At 40.0% G+C, this 25,553-nt stretch overlaps 1 protein-coding gene across 2 annotated transcripts in view; it reads right to left on the bottom strand.

The window, feature by feature from the left end:
• The window catches only part of helz (helicase with zinc finger), a 62,562-nt gene that overhangs the window by 10,472 nt on the left and 26,537 nt on the right, over positions 1–25,553 (bottom strand). For both annotated transcript variants that reach the window (XM_075463885.1, XM_075463884.1), the window contains exons 16-30: positions 23,853–24,032; positions 21,555–21,656; positions 17,907–18,085; positions 13,796–13,914; positions 12,831–12,976; positions 12,012–12,159; positions 9,822–10,005; positions 8,567–8,795; positions 7,494–7,782; positions 3,891–3,936; positions 3,317–3,504; positions 2,867–3,071; positions 2,642–2,728; positions 2,034–2,537; positions 521–779 (exon numbers count right to left, since the gene is read on the bottom strand). In XM_075463885.1, coding sequence (XP_075320000.1) covers positions 521–779; positions 2,034–2,537; positions 2,642–2,728; positions 2,867–3,071; positions 3,317–3,504; positions 3,891–3,936; positions 7,494–7,782; positions 8,567–8,795; positions 9,822–10,005; positions 12,012–12,159; positions 12,831–12,976; positions 13,796–13,914; positions 17,907–18,085; positions 21,555–21,656; positions 23,853–24,032 — 2,865 coding nt within the window. The remainder of the gene's footprint in view (positions 1–520; positions 780–2,033; positions 2,538–2,641; positions 2,729–2,866; positions 3,072–3,316; positions 3,505–3,890; positions 3,937–7,493; positions 7,783–8,566; positions 8,796–9,821; positions 10,006–12,011; positions 12,160–12,830; positions 12,977–13,795; positions 13,915–17,906; positions 18,086–21,554; positions 21,657–23,852; positions 24,033–25,553) is intronic.

Genomic DNA, 25,553 nt, shown 5'->3' with positions numbered 1-25,553 from the left:
AAATTATAAACAGCGTAGTTTGTGCCTGTATAACGTTGCCCATAGGAAACCGTTTCATGGCCGAATATCTCAAGAGAGCAGACGCCTCTCGAATATCTTCGGAACAGCTCCAAATTACCAACAACAAGCAGGGGTGAGCAGAACATCATGTTATAATGTGAAATCAAGGGCCCAATGTCAAAAAAATGGTCTTGTCCTTTAAATATGGGCCCACAACAAAATGCACGGGTTGGGTTTTTTCTGACTTTTTGATATGGTAGTGACTTAAGATGTAAAAATGTTCGCTCTCAAGCTAAGAAAAACAATTTCTCCATCACATGTCCCCTTTAAGGGGTGAATTGTGGCTATAGAAGGAAATCAGATAAAGCAGTCTGATTCAAGTTAGTTATTGTGTTCTATTCTCCGTTTTCAGTTTGAACCAAAATGAAAAAAAGACACTATATGTTCAATGACAATAGTGGAATATTTATTTGGTATTTACCTACCAGGCTTATACAAAAACAATAGTATTTAGTCTAACCTGTTGAAAGATGGCCCTGCGGAGTGAGGAGGAATAGCTTCTTCATCCAAATTGGCACTGAGCCCCCAGCTAGCTGCCCGAAGCAGTTGATGGGGGAAGCGAGGCATGCCGGGTTGAGCAAGGTGGGCGAGCTGCTGGGGCAGAGGAAAGGCGATGCTGCCCTGGAGGAAAGGGCCCGCTGCCTCCCCCCACTGGCCTAGCCTGGCTGCCTGCTGCTGCTGCTGGCTCAGGGCCTCGAGAGCCATGGGACTCTGGAGGTCTGAAAGGGCAAGTGAGTGATTATTTACAGCTGTAGTATGACATCCACGTCCACATGAATGTAACTAAACACAGTAGAGCAACACAAGCAAAAAAACAAGAAACTCCGTTCCCTCAGCGTTCTTGATGTACATTTTCAAGTATCTCATTAAAAAAAAGCTATTGGAAATAAAAAAAACCAAAAAAAACAAATAGGGTGACAGATTGAAATGCCTATTCTGAGCAGTCATTTGAATTGACAAAAATGTCACCAAGATAACAGATTGCAAGATGATGAGCTGTTTCCACTTCTAGAGAAGAAAGATGCACAAGAAAATAAAGATAGTAACGTAACCCCAAAATGTTAGCCTGGTGTCTTGGTTCTAAACCAGTTTATAGAAAGATGCCAAATTCACATTCTATTTTCTTGCAACATTTCAAAGGTTAGCTTTGAAAATATAATATCTCCAGGAAAACCATCTTAGAGTATTTCCTTTGGAGGACATCTTCACTTATTGCCCAGAGGCATGCTGCAGAGACGTAAAGGACATACAAAGAGGTCAAATAACTAGATAAATAAACCTAGCAAGTCTCACACGGATGTTACATCCCAAATCTAAACTCTTGATGCAAAAGATATCGCTAACTCCTCTGATAATCAGTGTTTTAGCTGTTAAATGCACATTGGCTCAACATTACCAACTCTTTTCAACTTATTAAACTGCATCTGAAACAGCGTACAACTTACAACACCCAACCACTTAAAATAAGTAATAATAATGAAAAATGTAATTAAATATGAAAATGCTTCATCTTTAAGTGGATTCTTCTCTCAGCTAGACACTATTTATTAGCAAAAGTCATATGAAGAGCATCACTCCTCCTCAGACAATTAAAAAACAAAACTACAAAAACAACAAAAGAGCACTGCCTCCACTCCCATTACAGACTTTTCAGTAAACGTATTTGGCTTTTTAATCAAACTTTAATCCAATCTACTACCCTAATGATTGAAAATTAATGACTTAAATGGAAAGGAAATGATTGCTTAAGTAGTGTAATAAACAACAAAAGCTTTCTTCCCATAGTTGAAATACCGAGTGATATCATGGGCAAACCTGAAAGTAACAAACTTTGAAAACTAGCTTTTAAGAGTTGGTGAAGGAAAGCTATGAAACAGCCTCTAAGCAAACATTGTGTCTGATAGAAAAATGAGAGACAACTTCTAAACTGAAATTTGATAGAAGGAATAGAAGGAACCCTGTGCTCCACTCACCCAAACTGTCTCCAAGGCTTCCATCCTGTCCATCCTCCCCAAAGTTGCTGACCCTGTTATGCTGCGACAGGCCTGTGTGGTGACCCACTTGGTGGCCCATTGGAGTCCTGATGGAGCTACTCATCTCCTCCACCCCTCCAGCCTCTGGCCCATCCACAGACGGTGATTGTACAGGTCTGTGAGTGGGTATGGGGCCACCGAAGAAGGAAGCGCTGTGGCTTCCACCAGTGTAGGCAGGACTGAGCTGCTGCTGCTGATTCTGTGGGGCCATTCCTGGGTGTTGAGGCTGGCTTACCCTATAAGGAAGCCTAGATACAGGATACTGTTGGGGGAAGGTTCTTCCACTGGCAGGATGTGGAGGGAAGGCTGGGCTGGGTGGTGCAAGATGGTAGTTGAGGGGTCTTTGAGCAGCTGTAGGGTCTTTTCGATGGAGCAGAGCATTGGGAAATCCAACTATCCCATCTGTCTGTGAATCCAGATTTCGACTTTGGCCTATGTCTAAATCTCCCTGGAAAACCAGAAGTGAAGAAGTTAGTTATCAGCAATGAAGCTTATAGTTTTCTTTACGAAACATAAAACATATTTATGCCAACTGATTATGAGAAAACCTGCCTGTTTTTCTTTTGCATCTGCGTTTTTCCTCTCTGGGGTCTGAAGACGGTTGTGTTCAGACTTTGGACATCCTTCTACTTTACCTAAAAAAAAAAAAAAAAAAAAAACAGAATGTAAAAAAAGGAACTGGAAATGACTTGCTGTTCTTTCTAGTTGTATTTCATTAAAGCCTTTTGTGACTGCAGCCAATTATTTGATACAGAAAGAAAATGAAAGCACACCATTTCTGATGGGGTCAGTCTGTAGCTCCTTGTCAGGGCTGGGCTGGCCAATTCCTAGAGAAGAGGGGTGCGCCACCCCACTGTAAGGGATGGGGGAGCCTCGATTCTGTGCCTGCAACAGATTGAAATTGTAGGCCATGGCTGCTGGGTGGCTCATGATGCGAGGATCCACAGCAAAGCGGTTCTGGTAACCTGGCCAGGGCAGCTTTGAAAAAAAAAAAATAAATAAATAAAAAATTGATCAATACAAAATCTTCTGTAGTATTCTGGACATAAAAGAAGGAATGTTATTATTTTGCACACAGCAACTTGTCAGCTAATAGGCTAGTCTCATCAAAAATAATGGGAATTTTAATTAAATATGCACTTTTTAGCACATAAGTTCAAATGCATCCCTTTGACATTTATAGAACCCATCTGCCAACATGTTACCAGAGGAAGGAAACTTACCGGCAGAGGCACGGGCATGACCATGTTTCCACCATAGACAGCTGGAACATAAAGAATACTGGCTCCTGTATGAGGGTCGATCCTCTGCACAGGGCTGGGTGACTTGCCCATGCCAGCTGCTGTGCCACCTAAAGGAGGCGTGAATGCCCGAATAGGGTTTCCCATCAACACAGCAGGGTTAGGTTGGACTGCAATGGGGAAAAAATGGTAAGGTAGTCTTAATCAAATAGGCATGACTCTTCCCTTCAATGTGATGACATGCTAATATTACAGCCATCTCAGTCGTATCATTTCAGAAGTTGGATTTTGCTAGAAAGAAATAGGGTGTAAATGTCTGATTTGTATTTATCCTAAAAAGCTTTTCACAAATCATACACATTACTTTATGAGCATACATTAATGTAGCTTATTTAAAGACTAGAGCTGTCAGCAGCTGGAACAAACGGACCAATTCTAACGAAAACATTTCACTGGGATGTTTGATCACAAAAGAAACTTAATTTCTCAACAATATGGATTTCTTTAATGATATTATAATAAACAGTACTTAACACGGGCAACAGGCTACACTCACCATATCCTTCGGATGGAAGGTGCTCTGCGTGGTTTGCATGTTTCCCCTGAAAGAAAGAGGAAAAAAAAAAAATTTGTCACGAAGCAACATTAAGAGTGAACAAGAGCCAAAAGAAAGTCAGCAAGCAGTGACGTGTGGAAGAGGGAGCGGAAATACGAGTCTGTGCACATCTGTGCAGTAAAGGACAGGTTAATGAATTACTGTTACTCATGTGTCAAACATTATCTGCCATTTACAAACAGCCATTTGTATTGAACCCAATTAAAAACAAAAATATCACATGCAAGCTACTTTGGTAAATGGCCGATTTAACAAAAGGCCAAAGTCTGTGCTACAAGCGAAAGTTAATGAAAGTCTAATTGAAACAAGGACCATGAGGGAGCACGGGGCTTATTGATGGAGACAAGTATAATTCTGCGCTAGAACATGTAGATGTACATTTGCAAAATACCAACACAAAGCTGTTGCTGAGCCATGTTTAAGTGTCTTACACCTGTGTGAGTACTGATGCAGCAACGTGAGTGTGCATTGGTTTGCACTTTATGACTCCCACCTGTGGTTGGCAGCAGGTTCCGAGCTCTGCTCTAACCAACAGTGATTGAAAACCAAATTTACAGAAACTGCAGCTTTATGGGCACTTTGAGAGCTAATAAATGTTAAACCAGTCACTTTTAATGGAACTACTGCATTACAGAAAAGAAGAAGGAGGCGTGTTAAACCAAATGAATACACAGATCGGTGGAGCTTTTAAAATAAAGCGGGGGGGTGTTAGGCAAAATAATGCTTTGTGTGGTAGCATTACGAGGAAAGGTGATTACATTTGCTTCTGTGATCCACAAGGGCTTTTTATTTGATAAAAGCGTGTGTGTGTAGTTTTATTTCTATGTAGGTGTATGTCAGGGTATTAGGATGCTACAGCATAGACTATGGCAAAGTCAGAATCACAGAGTTTTAAGGTTCACAAACGTCTCTAGTGTTGCTTTTAAGAATGCAGATCCTTTATGTTGCTATGGTGATATCAGATCAATATTATTTATCTACATCTATATAATTATACACATTCATCTGTACGTACTCAGGTCAGTGGTTCCATGAGAAAAGATTAGGGAAAAACTACCTTAACAGAATAAAAAAAAAAAGCATTTGCATTAAAATTTAAACTTCTATCCAACTGCACCCTAAAGCATATATCAGGGCTGACTTACAATATTATAGCAATGCTGTGATACTTTTAGTTACTGGCATTTTGGAGAGACCCTACTGAATTTGTCCTTCTATTTGCTCTCTCTCATCAAACCTGGATATCATCTGAAACAGTAACAGCTCTACTATGCCAAAACCACTCTAACCTAACCAAAAATGTTCAATATGCAAAGAATCTTTCTGAAAGTCGTTTTCTATTCAGTCTCACTTTGTTACGGAAAATTATGCCCAGCTTATTCCTAAAATATGGTTAGTTCTGAGATGTCAGGTCCTGGACCTTGAGCTGAGAAGCAGAAAAAACACACTCCAATAAAACAGGAGGGCACAGATTCACTTCTGTTCCACTTGGAAAAGATCTCATTTAACACAGAAACCTTTAGTACTGGCAAGGGGAGGGAATATAAACCAACCCAATGAGGAAAACTGACGAGGTCTCACATGTTGCAACAGACACACCAGATTGGAACTGAGGCCTGAAGTCTGTAATCTAATCAAAATATACCGCTAACAAATTCTCACAAGTATGAGTAGTCTTATAAATAATCAATTTTATTAATCAATGTTTCCTGGATCTTACAAATATCATGTGACTGTATCCAGAAAGCAATAAAGAGATTTGGCTGCTTTCAATTCTGTTTTCTTGTTTACTGAAACCATTTTTTGGTTGACATGTGTCATTGTGCTTCTTAGTGTATTATATTGTACTGAGGAATCAGGCACAAGAGCTTCTAGTTTAGAAAAGAAATAGAAGGACAAATCAAATAAAAAGCCTTAAAATCCAGAATATTTGATGAGGATAGACAAGTTTGATGTGAAAAAAAAAGATGAAAAAATGTAATTATAAGACATATGTTGACTCAAAAGTCAGTTCTGCATGTGTACATCAACACACCATCTGTACAAGAACCGCTAACAAACTCCGATAAGCAATATGAAGCCAAATGAAGTGTATACATCATCTCAAATGGATGCCAAACAAAAGTTGGGTTTCACTCCACATGTGCTGCAAATTCTAACAAAGTTTTAAGAAAATCTGAAAAAGGAGAAGTAAATATCCAAGTTCCCATCCACTACCGTATCAGGATGTGTTTACATAGCTGGATCAGAGTGGATCCAATTGTTTTTTCACAATGATCAATTTAAAAGGGGACAGAAACTGATACATAAACTAGTTAAATGGTGCTTTGCAAGATTCTAATCATTTAAACCACTGAACCAAATAATCTATAGATACACAACATTCATGAAGTGAGATATTGACAAAAATAAATCTTAAATGATGCATGCAAAAATATGCACTGACGCAATCACACTGCACTCTACAACCTGGGTTTCACAGCGACTTAGAGAAAGACGACGTAAACTCAAAATTAACTGTAGAATTTCTAGGAAGAAACACGGAGCAGATCGGAGCATGTACTAAAGGAAACTCAATAGTTTCCTTAGTGGTAGCTCCATGTCTGCGTGTGCTGTGTAGCTGCATGGTACGGCTGTGGAGAAGGAAAGGGGAGGAAGTGCGTGTTTATCTGGAAAGCTGGCTGATACTGCGGAGCTTCAGCTCATTAGACCCAGTGGGTGATGGCAGCAGGTTGGCAGCTGCGCTGATTTCGTTAACCTTTACCTCAGGGCTTGCAGGGAGGGATAGACGCACACGAAAAGACAATTCAAACTGAGCTAAACAATTTAATAAGACATCCTTCTGCAAAACCTGCATCACTAATTTCCTTTCTGTATTTTCTTTTTTTTTTTTCATATATATATTTTTCTAGGGTGGAAATTAGTCATCATTAAATCATTTCCTGTTGCGAAAATTAAACAGTCATGTTAATAGGTTTGTGATTGGTTCCCACCCGTTTGAGACATTAAAAAGGTGTTCCTTGTGTTTAGAAAGGAAAAATATTGTCCTCTTTCTTATTACACCAACAGAAAATTCGACAACATTTGGGCCTCCTCTATCCCAGTGGATCTCATGCTCTGTGTGACATTCCAGGGACTCCAAGCAACTTAACTTACAGTATGACAGACAAAGATTTTAAGTTCAACAACATAAAGGTTCATTCTTAGTCACTCAGACTCGAGCCAGGAGATGTTCTGCAGGTTTGCAAATATCTAAGTTATAATAAACAAAGAATACAGTTAAAAACACTAATGTAAAGTTTTCTTCTCATTCAAACTGCTGAGCAGCATTTTTGTGTGTGTATTGTGTTATGTTACTATGACAACTACCAACATTGGTGCATCGTTTCTGGCTCTTGACTCAAACTTTTGTGCATATTGAACAGTTTTTATAGAAGTGATGACAATAACGGCGGGAGAAGCTATCTTCAAGATCATCTTGACAAAGAAGTGGGGGAACAGTGATTCACTCTGCTGCACCATAATTCCTGACAAACTTCTTACCTTAGGAGGGGACTGCTGCTGCTGCTGCTGCGGCTGCGGACCCTGCTTGTTGGAGGCCGGCTGTACATGCTGAGGATGTGGATGATGGAGGGGATGAAGGGCCTGCGAAGATGACTGGTGCCCTTGCAGTGGCCTGAGGGCACGGGGGATGAACTCTGGGGCCAACGGATTGAGCACATAAGTCTTCTTGAGCTCCAGGGCCTCAAGCTGAGACTTGATCTGCTCAAAGGTGATGCCATGTAGGCTAGTGTTTACATGGCAGATGGAAATAAAGTGCTCCCAGAATTTTCTGGAATTGGGAAAAGGCAGGAATAAATAAGTGAAAAAGAGTTTTTCCTGCTCATAGTGTAGCCAATCAGAGCAGGCTTAGAAAAATCATTTGAATACAGCATAAATAATGGAGGGGTGTGAGGAAATTAGGAAAATGGAAATCACAAATAACAAGAAGACTTTTCAAAAACCACTTGACTTTGCAATTGCTCTTTAGTTACACCCGAACTCACCAAAGCTACTTTCTTTTGACTCTATTTTAGCACTTGATTCAGCGACATCACTGACCTAGACCTTTTGCTCCTGGATATTGAGGCTTGGGTAAACAATGCGTGTGTCTTGAGCACATCAATTTCACTGGTCTGTTGTCTGCAGGCTGACATTTGCAGCCTGACAGTGAAATCCCTGACATGTAGCGTCAACAAGCACAGACAAATCACAGTCACTATGGAGACAGCTGCGAGCTAAATTGATTGTAACAGAGAAAGGCGATCAATTGCAACCGACTTATGGCTATAGAACAAAATAAAATATCTCTTATTATAATGAGGAAAATAAATAAGCGACCGCACCTAAGCTGAATGAGCTGCTTATCGGAGCTCATTTTAATACATCTAATTGATTAGATTCCCTAGGATTCGTCTTTACATGAAATGCACAGATCCATCATGGAGCAGTAACAAGTAGACACAAGGGGAAATTATATCATAATAATGCAGGAAAATTAAACTAATAGAAATGACTAGTAGAGAGGAAGGAAGTGATATGTCACCATATCTAAGGTGACGGTTGAAATCTTTTACCTGCAGCGTCCAACAGAGCACAGCGCTATGGGGTCTCCCACAACTGCAACCAGGGACTGAGCTCTGGTGATGGCGGTGTTGAGTAGCTTGTAGTTGGACAGGAAACCATAGTCAAGGTCCTCTGTTGAGTCCTCAACCAGTTGCTCTTTACGCTTGATGGCTGTTTGCTTGTGCTTGCAGGTGTGCCGTGTCCGCACTGTGCTGAGGAACAGCACCCGGAACTGTTTACCTGCAGCAAAAAAAGTAGCCAATGTTAATCATTATGAAGTTTCTAAGCACTCAGAGAAGCTACAAACCCCCCACATTATAACAGAGGACCACCGAAGAAAGCTTTCTTTAACGTTTATGTTAAACTGATTAAGAAACACGAGGTAGGTAAAAAAACAAACAAAAAAACAAAAAAAGCCCCATTCTTGAATTTATTTTATTTCTTTATCAACTTGTAAGGAATCTGACATGAGAGGAAGCTAAACATCGATGTGCTTCCCACTTTTAACCCGAGCCACAAATACCTTTTTTTTCCCCTCAGCTTCTGAAGAAATGAGAAACCTACAATAAAACAACTGGAGAAGCTAAATCTTCGGGTTAAATTCTAAATGACCAACCTTGCCCTCATGTTTGCATTTAAGAAATCTAAAATACTGTCTCAAAAATGTTGATCTGACGAGTAGACTGTTCCAGGCTCGAAAGGTACGACAATGCAATGTCGCCCCAGATCAATTAGGGCTGATTATTTCTACAAAATAAACGATGGAACGAACTCACCAAAACAGAACAAAACTCAAAAAGTCGTATCATTCTAGAGGCTGTTGACAGAGTAGAGGAGCACCATGCGTGCGTTACATTTGAATTCTACACTCTAACCACAGTATCGCTCTCCTGTCTGCGTGTGCACATGACCACGTTTCATCTGAGATTAATGAGCGAGTTAATGACCTGTGAAAAGCAGCTGGATGAAACACAAGTGGGAGCAGCATGAGGCTGAGGCAACAGAAACTCAGAAAAGAAAACTTTACTGTGCACTCTGGTTCTGAGCTGGATAATATGAGCACATCTCATCACAATAATCATGTTTACTACAGAAAGGCAACTAACACAGAATGTGAGAGACAAGCTTCAGAGAGAAATATTAATGAGGAACTATAGCTATATGGTGTGTGTATATATATACACACACACACACACACACACACACACTAGTATCGAGATTTATTAATGCAGCATTAGTTTTCAGTGCAAAGGCATGTTTGCTCACCTTGGACATTGAGCACTCTTTCAACGCTGACCTCTGGCATTCTTTTCTTTCGGAGCTCGGCACGAATGCGGAACACTTGGTCGGCGTATGGCGACACCACCCCAATGCTTCCCTCATCCAGCTTACCCCAGGCAACAGGCCACTTCTTGCGCAACTCCTCCACCCGCTCCACAATCTCAAAAACCTGGAGAGACGCACGAGGAATCAGCAGAATCAGTTTGCGAGCTTAAAATCTATGACTTTGTGCGACTTTAAGATCAGCTTAATGACATCCAAGACATTACCATTTACAAAATGGAAAACAGCATTTTAAATTAATATTAAGAAAAAATAAATAAATAAATAAAATAATAATAAATATGGCTCTTATTAAGTCATTGTGTTCTGTAGAATACTGAAACCTAAAAAGGAAAAATGGAGACTTTAGAAAGGTTGATGTAATGGGCATGATGTAACATAACCTTGAAAATTATTTAAAGGGTAAACCAGAAAGAACTACTCTGTGAAAGGTGGTGCAGCCTCCATCGTTAAAAGGCTTACGCGACACTCCCCAGAGGTTAACAAGCACTGTAGGCCAGGAGAAGCTATTAGTTCATGGCAGTTTGAGATCTTATGGTAAAACTGTGCAAACAATACATCTACAAAACTTCAAAGTAGCAGCCAGTAAGTTACTGAGCTTCATATAATTTAGGAAACTGATAACTGGCAAATTTTCCTTCCGAGGTGCACCTCATGGCTGAAGTCTACCATTTGGTTCGCAGTAATCTTCTTATTCTTTACAAAACTGCACAAAAACCGAACTCCTCTGCTCTCTTGTTTATAGCATTTTAAAACCTTTGACAAATCAATTTAGAAGTTACTCTTTAGGACAGCTGCGGTTTTTCTATTGAACCAATAAATCTTAGGCCTTTGTGATCAACAACAGACAGTCAGGATGGAGGTGTAATGTGGAAAGAAAAGACGGGGCAACAAGATGAAAAAAAAGCCACGTTTCACAGCATAATCCCTACGTACGCCTGACCTGAAATTAACTGTGGGAAGTCGCAGATATTTTCTACAGAGGTTAAAAGACATCAGTGGGGGACAAAATATTTGAAGAACAAAGCAGGCTTTGTGACTTGTACAGTGGTGAGACTTCAAAGACTACTCATCAAAACAGGAGGCTTTAAAGTAGGAGTGTTTTAAAAACCTGTGAAATTAACGTTGACCACCACTTCACAAAGCTCTAAATACAGAGTGAATCAAAATTGTTCAAGGTCCAACTGACTTGATATCAAATCTGTGAGTTCCACTGAATGAGCTTCTGCTTAACTCAAAGTTATTAAAGCAGTATGAGGTGCAATTTCAAAACTTTTGCGTATGTTTTTGTGATACGAGTAATTTTTCTTGGATTTTTTAGCCTTTTTTGTCTCCATTTCTGTTCCGACCTAAGGCGCATTGCCTGGGGCTCGGAAATGCCGTCTTTCACTTTAGGATAAACCCATCAAAGACATTTGAAGAAAGCAAATAAATGAGCAGTTTTTTTTGTGTTTTTTTTCCAAGTGCACTGCAATTCTCTAGGATTATAATAATGTAGCTTTGGGGTTGACCTGTGCACACTGACAAAGGCAGCGGAGGTTTATTTGGCATCGCTTGGGAGCAAACATCAAGAAGCACCCATGGTTTAATTGGTTGGAGTGTGCTAGCAAAGGGTCAGTGTCATCGCTATCCTACAGCTGCATTTCCATTCGATCGTTAAACATATCTGCCAAGTTCTGAAACCAAGTTGCATTACACATATCAAAGAAAAAAAATTGGGACAGTGTACATCGTAAGTAGTTTTTCATGTCAGAGACTACAGACACCGTTTGCTATTTAGAGGCAGAAGCACTTGACCATTCATGTGATTTATTCAAATCAGCCTGCAACCTAAATATCAAACAACTCCTAAGTTCGAGCTTCCTTTGTTACAATTTGCAACAAACTTGATGGAACATGTCCACACCAGTTCAGACTAACTGTAGTTACATGCATATAACAAGAAAATGACCCTCCATGTGTAAATTACAGAAGTACAAAGAAAACAAAAACGTCACACGGAAAGACACATAAATTGATTAAAATATATTATTTCTCAAACCAGTTAGATGACTGACTGAACGCATTTAAGACACATTTTGAAATGGACAGTAGATATGCTGTAAACCACACCTCAGCATTGTTGTAGTAGGCAGTGCTATTCTTCTCCTGGACATCTTCTCCTCGGGCTGTGAAGAAGGTCAGAGGGTAGAAGTCCTTATGGGAGGGCTGCTTCCCACTTGCCATCAGCTTCCCATCATAAAATAATTCTGACGTGTAGCTTTAGGTAGAGGGAAAGAATTGGAGAGGAAACATGGAAATAAGATGTCTGTGTATGGACCTTCATCATGACATCTGACATTCCCGTGTTCCTTATGAGGTCTTAATGCGATTAAGTTGGGCAGAAAAGGAATTTTACTGACACTTTCCTGTGATCCTCACTGTGATATTTGAGACTGTTATGTATGACATTTTGTCCAACAGTATTATGAAGCAGCTTCCTGAAAAGGCTAAGTAAGATTCTAACACAACACAGTTTGTATTGAAGAATTAAAATAAATATACCCATCCATTGGTGTTTGTATAGGATCTTCAAACCAGTACCTGCGGTACCAAAGTTGCTCCTTGTGTTTGGTCTGAGCCATTATCACATGAACAAGTTTTCATGCTCTCCCAACAGCTTAGCTCCCAACTCCACGCGTCTTGATAACCAGTGACTGAGCTGATCATTCTCTACACCCAGCAATCAATCCATACCCACACAGTGAGGTTTTGCAGTCCCCATTTCTAGCACAAATTCTTGCAAGTAATTGGAAACTCTGTCAGTGTCTCCAAGGAGAAATTCTGCCTTCAAGTGGGGTGATTCAAATCAACTATAACCGCTGACTCCCTCCATCTTTCCTGCATTTACCAGTGTTTGCACACAACTCAGTGCCGAGCGCTCAGACCTACTTGATGATAGCTTCGTGGGAGCGGTAGTTCTCGCAGAGGAGGATGCGACAGGGGAACTCTGGGGGGTAGTGCTCATACAGCCGGTCCAGCAGTGAGACGTGCAGGTTACGCTCCCGTGCAAACTCGCTGTACACAAATGGACTGAGCTGAAAATTGAATTACAGAGAGAGGAGGAGGAGAAAAAGCAACTTCAGTTTCAAAGTTTGTCCTTTAAAATGCAGTCACAAAGTTCATTCGTAAAGAAGCAATTTGGTTTACAAAAGAGAATATTAAAAGGTTTCACTAAGTAGTGTCAAGCCATGTTAACCAAATATTCAGCTTATAAAAGGTGACATGTCATACTTAAATGCAACATTCTTCAGTCAATTCATCTTACAGCCAAATTGTGTATAAGCAAATCTGTGATTAAAAAAAATAAATTAAAAAAAATCTGATATCTAAAATATATAATCAAAACGATTTCAGAGGTCATTTACCTCTGATCTAAAAGCAGTGAGAAGAAACTGTTTCAATCTTCTGCTACGACTAAAATGAGGTTAAGCACATCTGTTCAATAGAGGCCTCAGCCTTCAGCGGAGATTTAGCTAGCTCTTAAGTGCTGAATGGCGAACTGTGATCATGGGAGTAAAGGAGAGTAAGGAGAAGAAACCTGTAGAGTGAATGAACTGTTACAAAGAACAAAAACATAGATGAAGGAACACAGATGACAGCAACTGAGAAAAAGATGAACACAAAAGTGGATAATGTCTATAAATCCTGTTTTTCTTTGCTCAAAGAGCAATTACTGCTTGGCAGACTCTTGCTTCCTCTACATCCACTTTTTACTAGTAATGCTTGTGCACGGTCTCGAAAGCGGAGGACGAGGAAATGAGGTTTTATTTGACCCCACTGGAAGAAACGTGCAGCTATTATAAAGTGAAAATACAACTAAGTGCATTTTAAGTGTACAACTGCTGACCCTTTACCTGCATATGGTCGCCAGCCAGCACAATGCGGGTGGCCTTGCTAGCCAGAGCAAAAGGCATGATGGTTTCACACTCCATGGCCTGAGCTGCTTCATCCAAAAGGATGTGACTGAACAACCCTGCCAAGAAAAAGAGAGAAAACACATCAACAACGATTTACTTTCAATTACTCAGGGTACAAAATGTGCTGGTGTACACAGTAGAAACTTGATATAAACAGTTACAAAGCTACAAAGTTTACTGAACAGCATTATGACCCAATGCATGCTTTTATCTTTCACGCCTGATGTGATCCGAGCATTTTCAATTACTATAATAATATTTTAGTGAATAATGTACAATAAAAACTGGGTGTTTGACCTCTGAAGTGTCTTTTTTTGATGAGTTTTACTTTCTTCAAATGCAACTTTAGGTCACAATGGGTTTAACAACTACACTAATGCAACCTGGCATGAAAAAGGGGAAAACAGTTGAATACTATAAATTGTTTGTCAGATTTTATATGAATTCTTGTAACCAGTCTTGCAAGTGTCACTACATAAGCAATTTATTTCATTTATCATCCTAGAGCAACTCCCAATACATCTTCAGAGCAATCAATTCAATGGAACAAAGAATTCTCACGAGTAATTGGGTGAGACTAACTTTCTGCAGGGAAAATATTTCAGGGCATTAGAGATTGAGGACAACAGCAGCCCTCCAACCTTTACATTTATATAAATATATATTTTCATAGGAGGCCTCAAAATGTTCACGTCTCTCTTGTTTAACAAGTCCTCCAAACCTGAGGGAGGGCTTTGTGGAAAGTTTGAAAAGTACCGAACAGTAACCTAACCCTGATTTGAAAAGTTCAAACGGTGCTCGGCAGTGTGCGTGGAGGGGATAAAACAGCATGGCAAATGAGTGCTGGAGCAGAAGCAAGAAAAAGAGAGGCTGAATACCAACCAACAAACAGTCTCTATGCTACACCAGTTCCACAGGAAAGAATCTGCAGACGTGAAATGTGACAGCTGGAAATAATAAAAATAAAGTCGGAGGCTGTCAAAATGTAAACAAACAACGAAAACATGTCTGGCATGAAGAGAGGAGGAGCAGCTTGATTTGCAGCAACATTTACTCCTTAGTACATTCCTTTGAACAAATGCCCGCAAGTGCATTTTCCTGGCAACTTTTCCAACTGTAATGCTTTAAAACAGTGCTCCCTCTTAGCTGTGAAAGCATTTCATTGTATCACAGGATGCCACTGCTCCCCCACTGATAAAAATGGTGTACACTTTGATACGTAGGTCTAAGCTCCTGCATACAAACTGGGCTCATCTGCCATTGGTACTTTAGACTTTTACAGTAAAAAAGATAAATCAAACAAGTGCATACAAGAAATAATCTTGGATAATCTTAAAAATGGAATACAACAATGTAATTTTTCTCCAATCACTGCATGCAATATTGATTGTGAAACAATGCAACCAAAAACTTCCCATAAATGCAGTGTTGCTTCATGACCAAGACCAGGAACCTTGGCTAACCCTTGCAGTAAATTGTGAAAAGGTGCCCCACTGCATCCTGCCGACTATTAATTTCAGTCCATGTGAACAAATAACAGCCTAATAAAGCTCCCAAATGATGTACATGGGTCATTACAAATTAGAATGTTTCCCCAGAATGGGAAGCAGAGATTAGTTGAGACGCAAGAGGGGAAAAGGATTGTCTTTATGAAAAACAAGTTGGCAGAAAGGCAAACATAAAGGAACACAGAACTTAATGTTTCACCTGGGACATAGCTGCCTGCCTTGTAGAATATATCTCTAAACCAAAGGTCCAAATTACATTTCTGGAGCTGCCATCGGGCACTGAGCTAATAATGGTACTTGAATCTGGACAAAACAATGCCATGAGAGGGGAGGAGGGATAGTTAATAAGCGGGGGACGGGGACGGGGGGGGGTAAATCAGAAGCACAGTACCGCAGATGTGATTTGGTGGAAAGTTGACTTTTTAATAATAAATGGCAGCTCACATACTCGGTCTCTCTCAATTTCCCTTTAAGAATCTTCCAATCATTTTCATTACATAGATGAGATAAGGAAGGTCTGTGAAATGGTCTGAAAGGATCTATGCATGAAGCTATGTCACATAAGACTTGCTTTGAAAAGCTCGGGTATGAAAGGTTTCTCAGCCTATTGTCATCCCCTCAAATTAATTCTGCTCTAAGCAGAACAACTATTTCCCAGTTAGTTTTTGATGCATCGTCATTCTTGCTGCACAATGTGAACCCTTTTATGAAACAGCTTCATTTTAGATGAGACCATCCACTTTATTGACATCAACACAAGTCACAGTCTTAAACTTTTATGACCAGGCTTTAAAATCCAGGAGCCTTAACAAGGTTCCACATACACATGATCCACAGCACCTCTGCTAAAAAAGGGAAAATATCGGATCATCTCTGAGAGCAGGTGTACGTCCTGTACACGCATCACATCAACTAGATTTTCTTTTTAAATCAAAATATGTAACAATTCTGTGGTTGATACGTAACCTTCTTGAACTAAAAGCAATGATTCCTTTATTGTCACAAGACATAACTAATCATGAAGCACATCTGAACTACACGGCAAACTGCTTCCTCCCAGAAATAAATGCAGAACATCAGTTTCCATCGGTTTGAAAGACAAACAGAGGTGTAAGCATGAAGATATAAGAGACAAGTAGAATCAAATCTGTTGGGTCAGCTGATGGTGGACAGCAGGCTGCTGTTTATTCTTTCTTTGAGGAAAACCAAACAATCTACACAGAAGGCACATGTGAGCTTTGTGTTGATGCTGAGGACTTTCAGATGGAAACTGGACATTTTACCTACTTCATGATGCATTTCTTTCCCTGTATTATAGGATGTATTTGGGGGTAGGGGAACTAAACAGAGCTGCAGGCTATTTTTTTTTAGGCAACTATAAACTAGTCTCTGCTTTTGCAGGTCAGGGTGGAATAGGCTGGATCAAGTATGCAAGTATTGATCAAGTATTTCTGTTTATTTTTGTTTACTAACCTAGATAATGGGCAGTAGGAGGGTTTTTTTTTTCTTCTTCTTTATTAGCTATTGAGCTTCAGGCGTTTTTGTGGGAGCTGAATTGTAATACAAACAATGTATAGAACTAATCAATGCTTATTTTTATTAGACAGTTGAAAGAGTTACTTTCTAGTTTTGAAGTAAAACCGAAAAAATAAACTCCGTTAAAGTAAAAGTTTGAAACTTTTAGTGGCATACTTGAGGTAAAAAGGTTGTGATTGCAGATAATTAGAAGATTTTTTAATCACTCTTTTTACAATTAAATTAGAAGTACAAATGTCATGGCTTGGTTTTAACCTGGCTACGTCACCATAGAAACTGATGCTGAGCACCTGACAGGTCAGGCCAGAGTATTCAATCCACGCCGATGACTGACATTACTGCCAAATTAAAAGAAGTTGAAAAAAGGAAAGTAGTACAAAATAAGACATATTAAAGCCATCTTTAGAATGCCCTGTGCGATTGGGGCGAGAGATTTGTTATTGCTACTTAGAAGATTTGCTGGCCCGCAATTGCCTCATTTCCTGGCGATTTTCATCACCATCAAACACCAGGAGAGGAGAGATGAAACACAGGGAGGAGGGCTAATAATGAAAAGTACATTAGAAACAGGCAGATGGTGTTCCCAAGCAACAGACAGAGCCCCCTCTACTGACACATTAGTGTCGGGTATTAGCCTGCACTGACAAATTGCTTTGTTTTCCCCATCTTTGACGCAACTTCAATGAGTTGCACCCCTCTCTAAGTGGTGGGCTCCTGACAGTGCTGGTTGTCAGAATCAGAGAATGACCGAAGAAACTAACTAAATGCACAGAGCTGTTTGGATTTTGCTATAAACCTTTAGATGTACACATGGTTAAAGCTCATATGTAGAAAACATAATGCATCGCAATAGAACATTATGGCCTGTCAGCATTCTGAGTTGAAAAATTAAAGAAACTCCAAAGTTGAATCAATGTGAGACTTATATTTATAGTCGGTGTGTTTTGACAGGATGTGTTAGTCTTACTATCATTGAGGGGATTAAATGTGTTTTCAGGACTCACCAGGCTCCAACTCAAGCTGACAGAGGTACTGGGAGGTGCTGAGGGTGACCACAATCACGCGGTGCCTGAGGATATCCTCCCTTGAGGGCATCTGGAACGTGACATGTGTGTTGGAGATGAGACAGTACTGCTGCACCACTGGGTGAACCGTCTTAACCCAACGGTTCCTGAAGTATACCCTGGAGTGGGAAAATAAAGCAGAAAGGTAAAGAATAAGACTTAAAGCCAGGGCGTGACCAGAGCAAAAAGCAAAATTCAAAAGTATTTTTTTATTTATTCATTTCATTATATTATCATTTCAAGATGGTCATCACAAGGGAGAGTATTCTTTTATTTCACTGAAAGAAAATGTTGGTGACAGGTGTGTTGCACTCAAAGGAAACTCAACAGAAACAGTGCAGAAAGCATCAATATTTTACAGATATCCCTCTAGCGATGTTACACCGTCGGCATCTCTCCACAATCTAAATATTGTTCTATAACACTTCCACACAAAGGAGACATTGGGACCTGAGAGTCATTCGCGTCAGTGAATTCTGAGGTACCTACAATGGAAAATGCTGAAATTAGACTGACCACTTGTGTAAAACAAGTCATTTGGTTGAGCCTATGTTCCCTTGGCTTGTATGTGATGACAAAGACACAAAAACATAGTCATCACTTTGGGCCTGGGCTTGTCAGGACAGACATCGCCTCCGAGTCCTTGGTGACTTCTGGGGCTGCTTAAATGTGATTATAATGCACTGATGTAATGTAGCAAAGTTGTCAGTATCCATTTGTGTGCGTTGCCTAAAGCCAGTTCTTGGAGCAGGAGAACTCTTGAGGTCACATCCCTAAAGTCCGTAAAATGTTTGCTTGTCGGTGCTGTGAGGTAAAAACAGCCCAGTTACTCAGCCGTCTCCGTGCTGAACAGATGTGTTGGTGTGACTGCAGGCTTTCCAATAATGACAGCACAACTGATGTATTGATGAGTGTCAGCGAAATGCTTTCTGGCTCGGGTGGTCCATGCTGACAGAAAAGCAAGTGACACAGGGCAGAAAACTTAAGAATGAAGAAAAATGTTTGCCTTTAATGGCAGATATTTTGGAAGGAGGAAATTACTTTCTAGATACACTTGACAAGTTCCTCTGTAAATATGTATGAACTTCAGCGTATAAATATTCCAACTGCAACATCATATACAGATGCATGGAAGCTTTGCCTACCATAAAGACGTATTCATACATGTTACATTATGTTGGCCAGATCTTTATCTGAACAGCACTGAATGTCTTTCACAATCTGAAGATACTAAAAGGGATCATTCCAAAAGGGAGCAACTAAAACTTAAGACCATTTATTAGAAAAAGAGAACGAGAGAATCTTTCTCAACTGTGATGATTGCACTTAAGATCTGAGGTATTACATAATTCCTTTGAAAAATGCACTTTTAAAAATTTTTTTAACAACCAAAGCACACTCATATTGCCACGTATAGACGCACACATCAGTGCCAGGTGTGGGGGTAAAGGTGGCACCAGACTGCTTCATCTGCAGTGGAAACTGTCACGGCTTTCTGTTGGACATTTTTTCCAACTCTGTCCACAACATTTTAGCTTGTTCGTCTCATTTTAAAGAGTGAATGTGTCCGTGGGATGCATCAGGTTTCAAAACTAGTAACTTTTTATTGGAAATGCTTAAATAGCAAAATCATAGCCAAGATGTTCACAATAACAGCAAGTAATTCTACAAATTAAAAATGCGTTGCACTGATATTATGTGTGCAATAGAACTTTTTTGTCAAAGTTAAGTGAATCATGCATGTGCATATATGCAAGCATGAGCCTAACAGCCCATTTGGGACTGGCCTGTCTGCAGGATAGAGTGTAACTAATGCAATCCCTTCATGGTGTGGTAGTTTCAGAACCGTTTTTGAGTATACTGTAACACCCAGAGCACCAATAACAAACTCCCTACTGTCAATTGGAAAGAATTTGACTGCCTTTTTTTTTTTTTTTAAGCAGGTATAATAGTGTTTGAAAACCTGTTTAAACACAGAACTTTTGGTGTGTAAACTAAGGCCCCACCGATATAGCGGGCCGATATTTAGCATTTCGGGGATATCGGCATCGGCCATACTTTCCATAAATTTCTACCGATAAGTTTATATAATTTTCACGACCAATTTTGCAGCCGTTTGGTTCTGAACGCGTCTTCTGCTCTCGCCACTTTGAGTTCATGAGCATTGCCCCGCCCGTCACAGCATCTGATTTGTTTGGCACACGGAATACAACCAATCAACACGCAAGGCTGCGAACGGTTTCAAGGCGGCTGCGGTGCGGGTGGGGCCACGGTGGTGGCAGTACTACTTGAAGCAGAGAGAACAAACTCCCTTCAAAGTAAGCATATACGAAGCCTTATCCCCTGCAATAAGTCACAAACACACCAACGTTGCAAAAGCACGGCACCACAACGTCTTTATTAGTGTATACAACTAGTGAAAATGGTCCATTTGATCTGTGTAACGACGCAAAGCTTTAGCTCATGTAAGGATAACCAGAATGACAGCGAATACTCCTCACTGAAACGGCTGTCCATAAAGCAGTCTCAGCATAGTGTACAGTCATTTTTAAACCCCCACATGGAAACGTGAATGTGTCTGTAGTTCTACACGAAAGGTGGACTGAAAGCCATGGTCAATGAAGACCAAATAAAACGTGTTTGTGTTTGTTGCTGAGACTAACCATTTGTTAGTGCAAGCCTGCTAGCTACTTGGTAGCCTGCTGGTGTGAGAGCCTATCTTGTTCCGTAACAACTGGTTACCCAGCACGTTAGAACCAACGGTGATTGGTCGTAATGTCCCTCTTAATTAACTTTAATAGAATTAAGTTTTGGCCAGTCGATGCGTTTCAAACATCTGGAGTAACATCTTGTTACGGGTAGCCAGACAGGCTGTCACACCACCACCAAGTAGCTAGCAGGCTTGCGCTAACAACCATGGTGTTAGGTGAACAACTTCATGAAGCCGTACGCGACGCGACTCAGATGGTTCATTGTAAAGTTGTACAGGGATGTTTATGTTTATTTTACTGTTTAAAAATGCTATAAGCAGCTCCCTACACTTGATTTTTACTTCTCAGTCATTTTCATTTCATTTCATCTTCTCAGTCAGTTCATTTTCTGTTACTTATTAATATAAAAATAGCATATACAAGTATTCTCATAGCAGGGAGTGATTTATTTTTTTATTGATAATTATGTATTTATATTATTATTTTATTTCCCGTTTTATTCTAAGTTATGTTTGGCTTTATTTTACAAATGCTGCTGGCAGCTCCCTGCACTTTTCATTTTTACAATTAAAAAGACTTAATGGATATGAAAGTTTGTGTCAGTGTGTGCTATTTTTAATTTATCGTGAATAATGTTTCTATTTATCGGTTGCAAATATCGGTTATCGGCCTCCCATTTCCATAATTATCGGTATCGGTCCTGAAAAAAAACATATCGGTCGGGCCCTAGTATAAACAGCATAAAATATTATTTCAAATTTCTTTAGTTGAGCACAGTGCATGAAAACAAACAGAGCATTTGGTATAAGCAGAAGTGTATGACAAATGTTTTGGCTTTCAGACAAAATTTGCTCCTTAGGTGAGAAGGTTACTATACCTGAGAGGTCTGGCATGTGCATTGCCTGCTTCAACATAAGGATGAAGGTAGTCCTTAATGTAAAGGTCAGCCGCACTGTTGGAATGAGTGCAGATCAGGACCCTGTAGACACAAAAAACAAACAATGCTAATGAACCATAATGCACAGCTGCTGCAATACTGAATGAGAGGTCAACTATCCAAAAGCATCGGCAGGAAGGAAGGAATAAATAAATAAATAAATAAATAAATAAATAAATGTCAGAGTGCTGTTGTAACATCACTGCAACAAACTATTAAATGTTTCAAAATGAAAGATGCGTATTTAAGTCTCAGAAAGCAGTGATTTCTACTAATTACAAATATTCAGAAAATATGCAAGGAAGGAACAAAGACAAAAAACATTATTTAATCAGGTGATCTTCAGGATGCGATTCTATATAAGATAAGGAATACTTTGGAAACCGTTGTCAGTCCACAGCTCGTTGCTGATCAACAAAGGAAAAGCAAACTAAACATCGCTCGGAGGAAAATCACTTTTACATGATCCCAAAACACTGTTACTCTACCTCATTTAAGATGGACAATATCCAAAAGGAACACTGATCTGTGGTCTGAAGAATAACGAGGAAAGGGACTATCTTGTTAGCTTGTTATCAGTGGACAGTTTAAAAAAAACAAAAAAAAAAAACATCCGTCATTAGTACATTAGTGCACGCGGCATGGGTGACCTGAACATCTATGAAGGAACCATTAAAGTGGAACAATAAATGCAGGTTTAAAAGCAACATACGTCGCAATCCTGACTGTATGTTTTAGGGGAATTTATATCAGCCAAATACCAAAACACAGCAGTTACGCAGAGAATGTAGACGGCAGCTTATGTGAACGCGAGGTGAAACGGCAAACACATTTTTCTAATCAAATATTCAAACACCAGTAAAACGTCATTCTGACAGCTTTCAGAGAAAGCCTTTAGCACCGAACAAAATGACATCTACACCTTAGAAGGGTCGACAGAATATCTTGTACTACACCGAGGGGCTCACCCCCCCCCCCTTTACTTGCCTTTTAAAATATCTATAATTAATTTACAGAATATCAAATGCATTGAGAGTGGAGTCAGAAATGAATATTACATTATTACACATTTTTCAAGGTCTTTTTCCCCCACTTTAACATTACATACACACAACCTGCTCTCTCCCTTACTGCAAAACTAAATTTTAGCTTCTGTTAGGGGATGCCGTTTGTGATATTGCATTCATTTTTCATGAAGACCAGGGAAAAATTTTGTGCTGGTGTTCTACGGCTTTGCTTCCAACTCATGAAACTGCAGAATTTCCAGTGGGAAACTGCACACTCTGTGGGGGCCCACAAATGAAAACAAAAAGCCAGTTATAGGGTGGGCGGGAAATCTTGCAGTGTTTTATTGAAATGCGATATTGTGCGGGGCACTGAAGTGACATGACTCGCTTTAATGCCTCGGAGTTCACTTGGAATTCACATTCCTGAGGTAATGAATTGTAATCAAACTAACCATGGGCATCAACCACAAATGACACAAATTCATCCAAATGACCTGCACACTTTCCCTTCGAGAGATGGAACATGCACAGGGCTAAACACACACGACTCAGCACAAACAGAAGCCCAAACACACACACAGAGCGCTGTGTTTTCTTTATCTTTAAATGTCAAACCCAAGGCGAGCACTGCCCTGAAGCTACAACCAAGGTCACCGACAGCACAGCAACCCTGCCACCTCTGCTGTGCCTTTTAATTGACCTCCCTTACCGTACCAGGCATTTAAGCCTTAAGCCACCACTGCTAGCAAGTTATACCACCGTTTAACAAGGCAGATTTTTATGTAAATATATAGTAATGATAAATATATGGGCCGAATTATTATTAATTTTTTTTAACCATTCTAGTTAAAATTTTAATACAATATACCCCAAATCTCAGTGGGATACGTTGATCTATGTAAAGACAACTTCTTTCCGTCAGTGCCACAACAAAACAGCGCCATGGTCTAGAAGTAAAAACCTCATTTGTTGAGAGTAAAATGTCTATCCTTCAGCACAAATATTTATGACAGAATTGATCAGCATTCTTTGATACATGATAAAAGATTACCATGGTAAAAAATAATCACCCATCTCTCAACACCACCACAGGAATTCTGAAGGGGACTGAGGACTTGTACACAAAAAGACAGCTTTCCTTGCTATTAGCAAACAGCGGTCCAAAGTTATTTAGTAGCTCCTGAAATAAAAAAAATAAATAAAAAAACAAGAAGACATCATATCCACAGACCTGCTGTTGTCCTGGCGAAGGATGTGCTTGACAGCCTGTGCCAAGGTGAAGGTCTTTCCGGTACCGTAGGGTCCAATGATGAGGATCGGGGGCAGTTGGATAGTAACGGGTGTGGTGATTGCAAGAATGGCCTCTTTCTGCTTAGCATTCAGACGCGGATCCAGCTGCTCATCCCACTGCCTGAGGGCAGAGGGAAGATGAAAGCATTATTAGTTATGAAATGGTTAGTTGATCTTATCAGGTTTTTAATGGAACAGATAAAATGAGAAAAGCCCATGTCTTGAACGTAAATGCAGGAAAGGCATAAAAACACAGGTTTAAAAGGACGATCTACATGAATATTACACATGAAAATGATTGGGTTCACAAGACACTGGTGGAATGAACACAAAGACCTGTGAAATACGTGGGATAGAAGGAAAAGCGAGAAGGAAAGGGTGAGGCTGAAAATGACACTATTCAGAAGGTAAATGCAAACATTTTGCTTAACTGCCTCATACATTGGAACAGTGTGAATGTAAACATATTCATCAATATGGATAACCCGAGAATGCCTATTTTTTTTCTGTGGTTATTGCATTATGCACCCGATTACTGGTGTGAAATTCACAAATTTCAATAAGCTAGACATGATGTGGTGCCTGGTGGTCAGGTCAACTTTTGTTAGAACAGGTTTCACACTCATAGGTTCGAGTTAGTTGAGTTAAAACAAAATTTTACTCAGAAAAGTCACTTCACCCACTGCTGCCTCTGCACAGGTAGCCACAACACATCAAGACCCAAACTCCAGCTGCTTCATCCATTCTCTTTCTTTCTCCTTCTCATTGGCTTTTCAGAGAAGCAGACTGCTGCCTCTCTTCATCGTGCCAACCTCTCATCCAGAGAAGACTCCAGGCCTCAGCTCACCCCTTGGAAGCTCTAATGATCAAGGCCCGTACCGTCACAATCTTTCTCATACAGCAAAAAAGCTTGCATGTGGCTTTCCCCTAGTTAGCCTGGCACACCGCTACGAGCACAACAGCTGATTCAGTTAAACAAGGAGGAATGTGGAGTTGGTGCCAAAGCCAACTCTGCCTTCAAACCTTCACTGCCTCCTCTGTACACGTTACAGCTGCCCCAGACTGATATGCACAAACCAACCAACTCCAGACCGACTGCAGTGTTTAGTAATTAGTTCCTGATTTGATTTTTTTTTTCTTTAATCTCTCCTTAAAACCCACCTCTTCTCATTGGCCTTTGACCCGAGCTTGAGAGTTGATTTTGTTATCATTTTATTGTTATCTTGTTTTTATGTTGATCTTATTTTGAATTGTTTTATTGTGTTTATATTGTTAGGTTTATTTTCATGTCTTTTAATGCTTTTTGTATTCTTAGTGTTCAGCACTTTGGTCGGTACCTGCCGTTTTTAAAGTGCTTTATAAATAAAGTTGGCTCGGCTTGGCAGGTGGAGGCCCGAAATGATTTCCTTTTACAAGTGAATAGAATAATACCCGTCCTCAGTGTGCGATCACAAGCATGTATTTGTGAATGAGTGACTTATTGCACAGTACATTATTGCACGTGCGAGTCTGTCTCCTAGCATTACAATCCTCATTAAGACTGCGTCTTCTGAGGCTAAAAATCCTCCAACAGCAACTGATTTAACTCCAGCTGAGACATGCCGGGGTGAAGAGATTTCTCAGTATGTGTATTTGTACATGT

The sequence above is a fragment of the Odontesthes bonariensis genome, chromosome 4, assembly GCF_027942865.1.
Source record: "Odontesthes bonariensis isolate fOdoBon6 chromosome 4, fOdoBon6.hap1, whole genome shotgun sequence".
Lineage (NCBI taxonomy): Eukaryota > Metazoa > Chordata > Actinopteri > Atheriniformes > Atherinopsidae > Odontesthes > Odontesthes bonariensis.
This window is presented reverse-complemented; position numbering and strand designations above follow the sequence as displayed.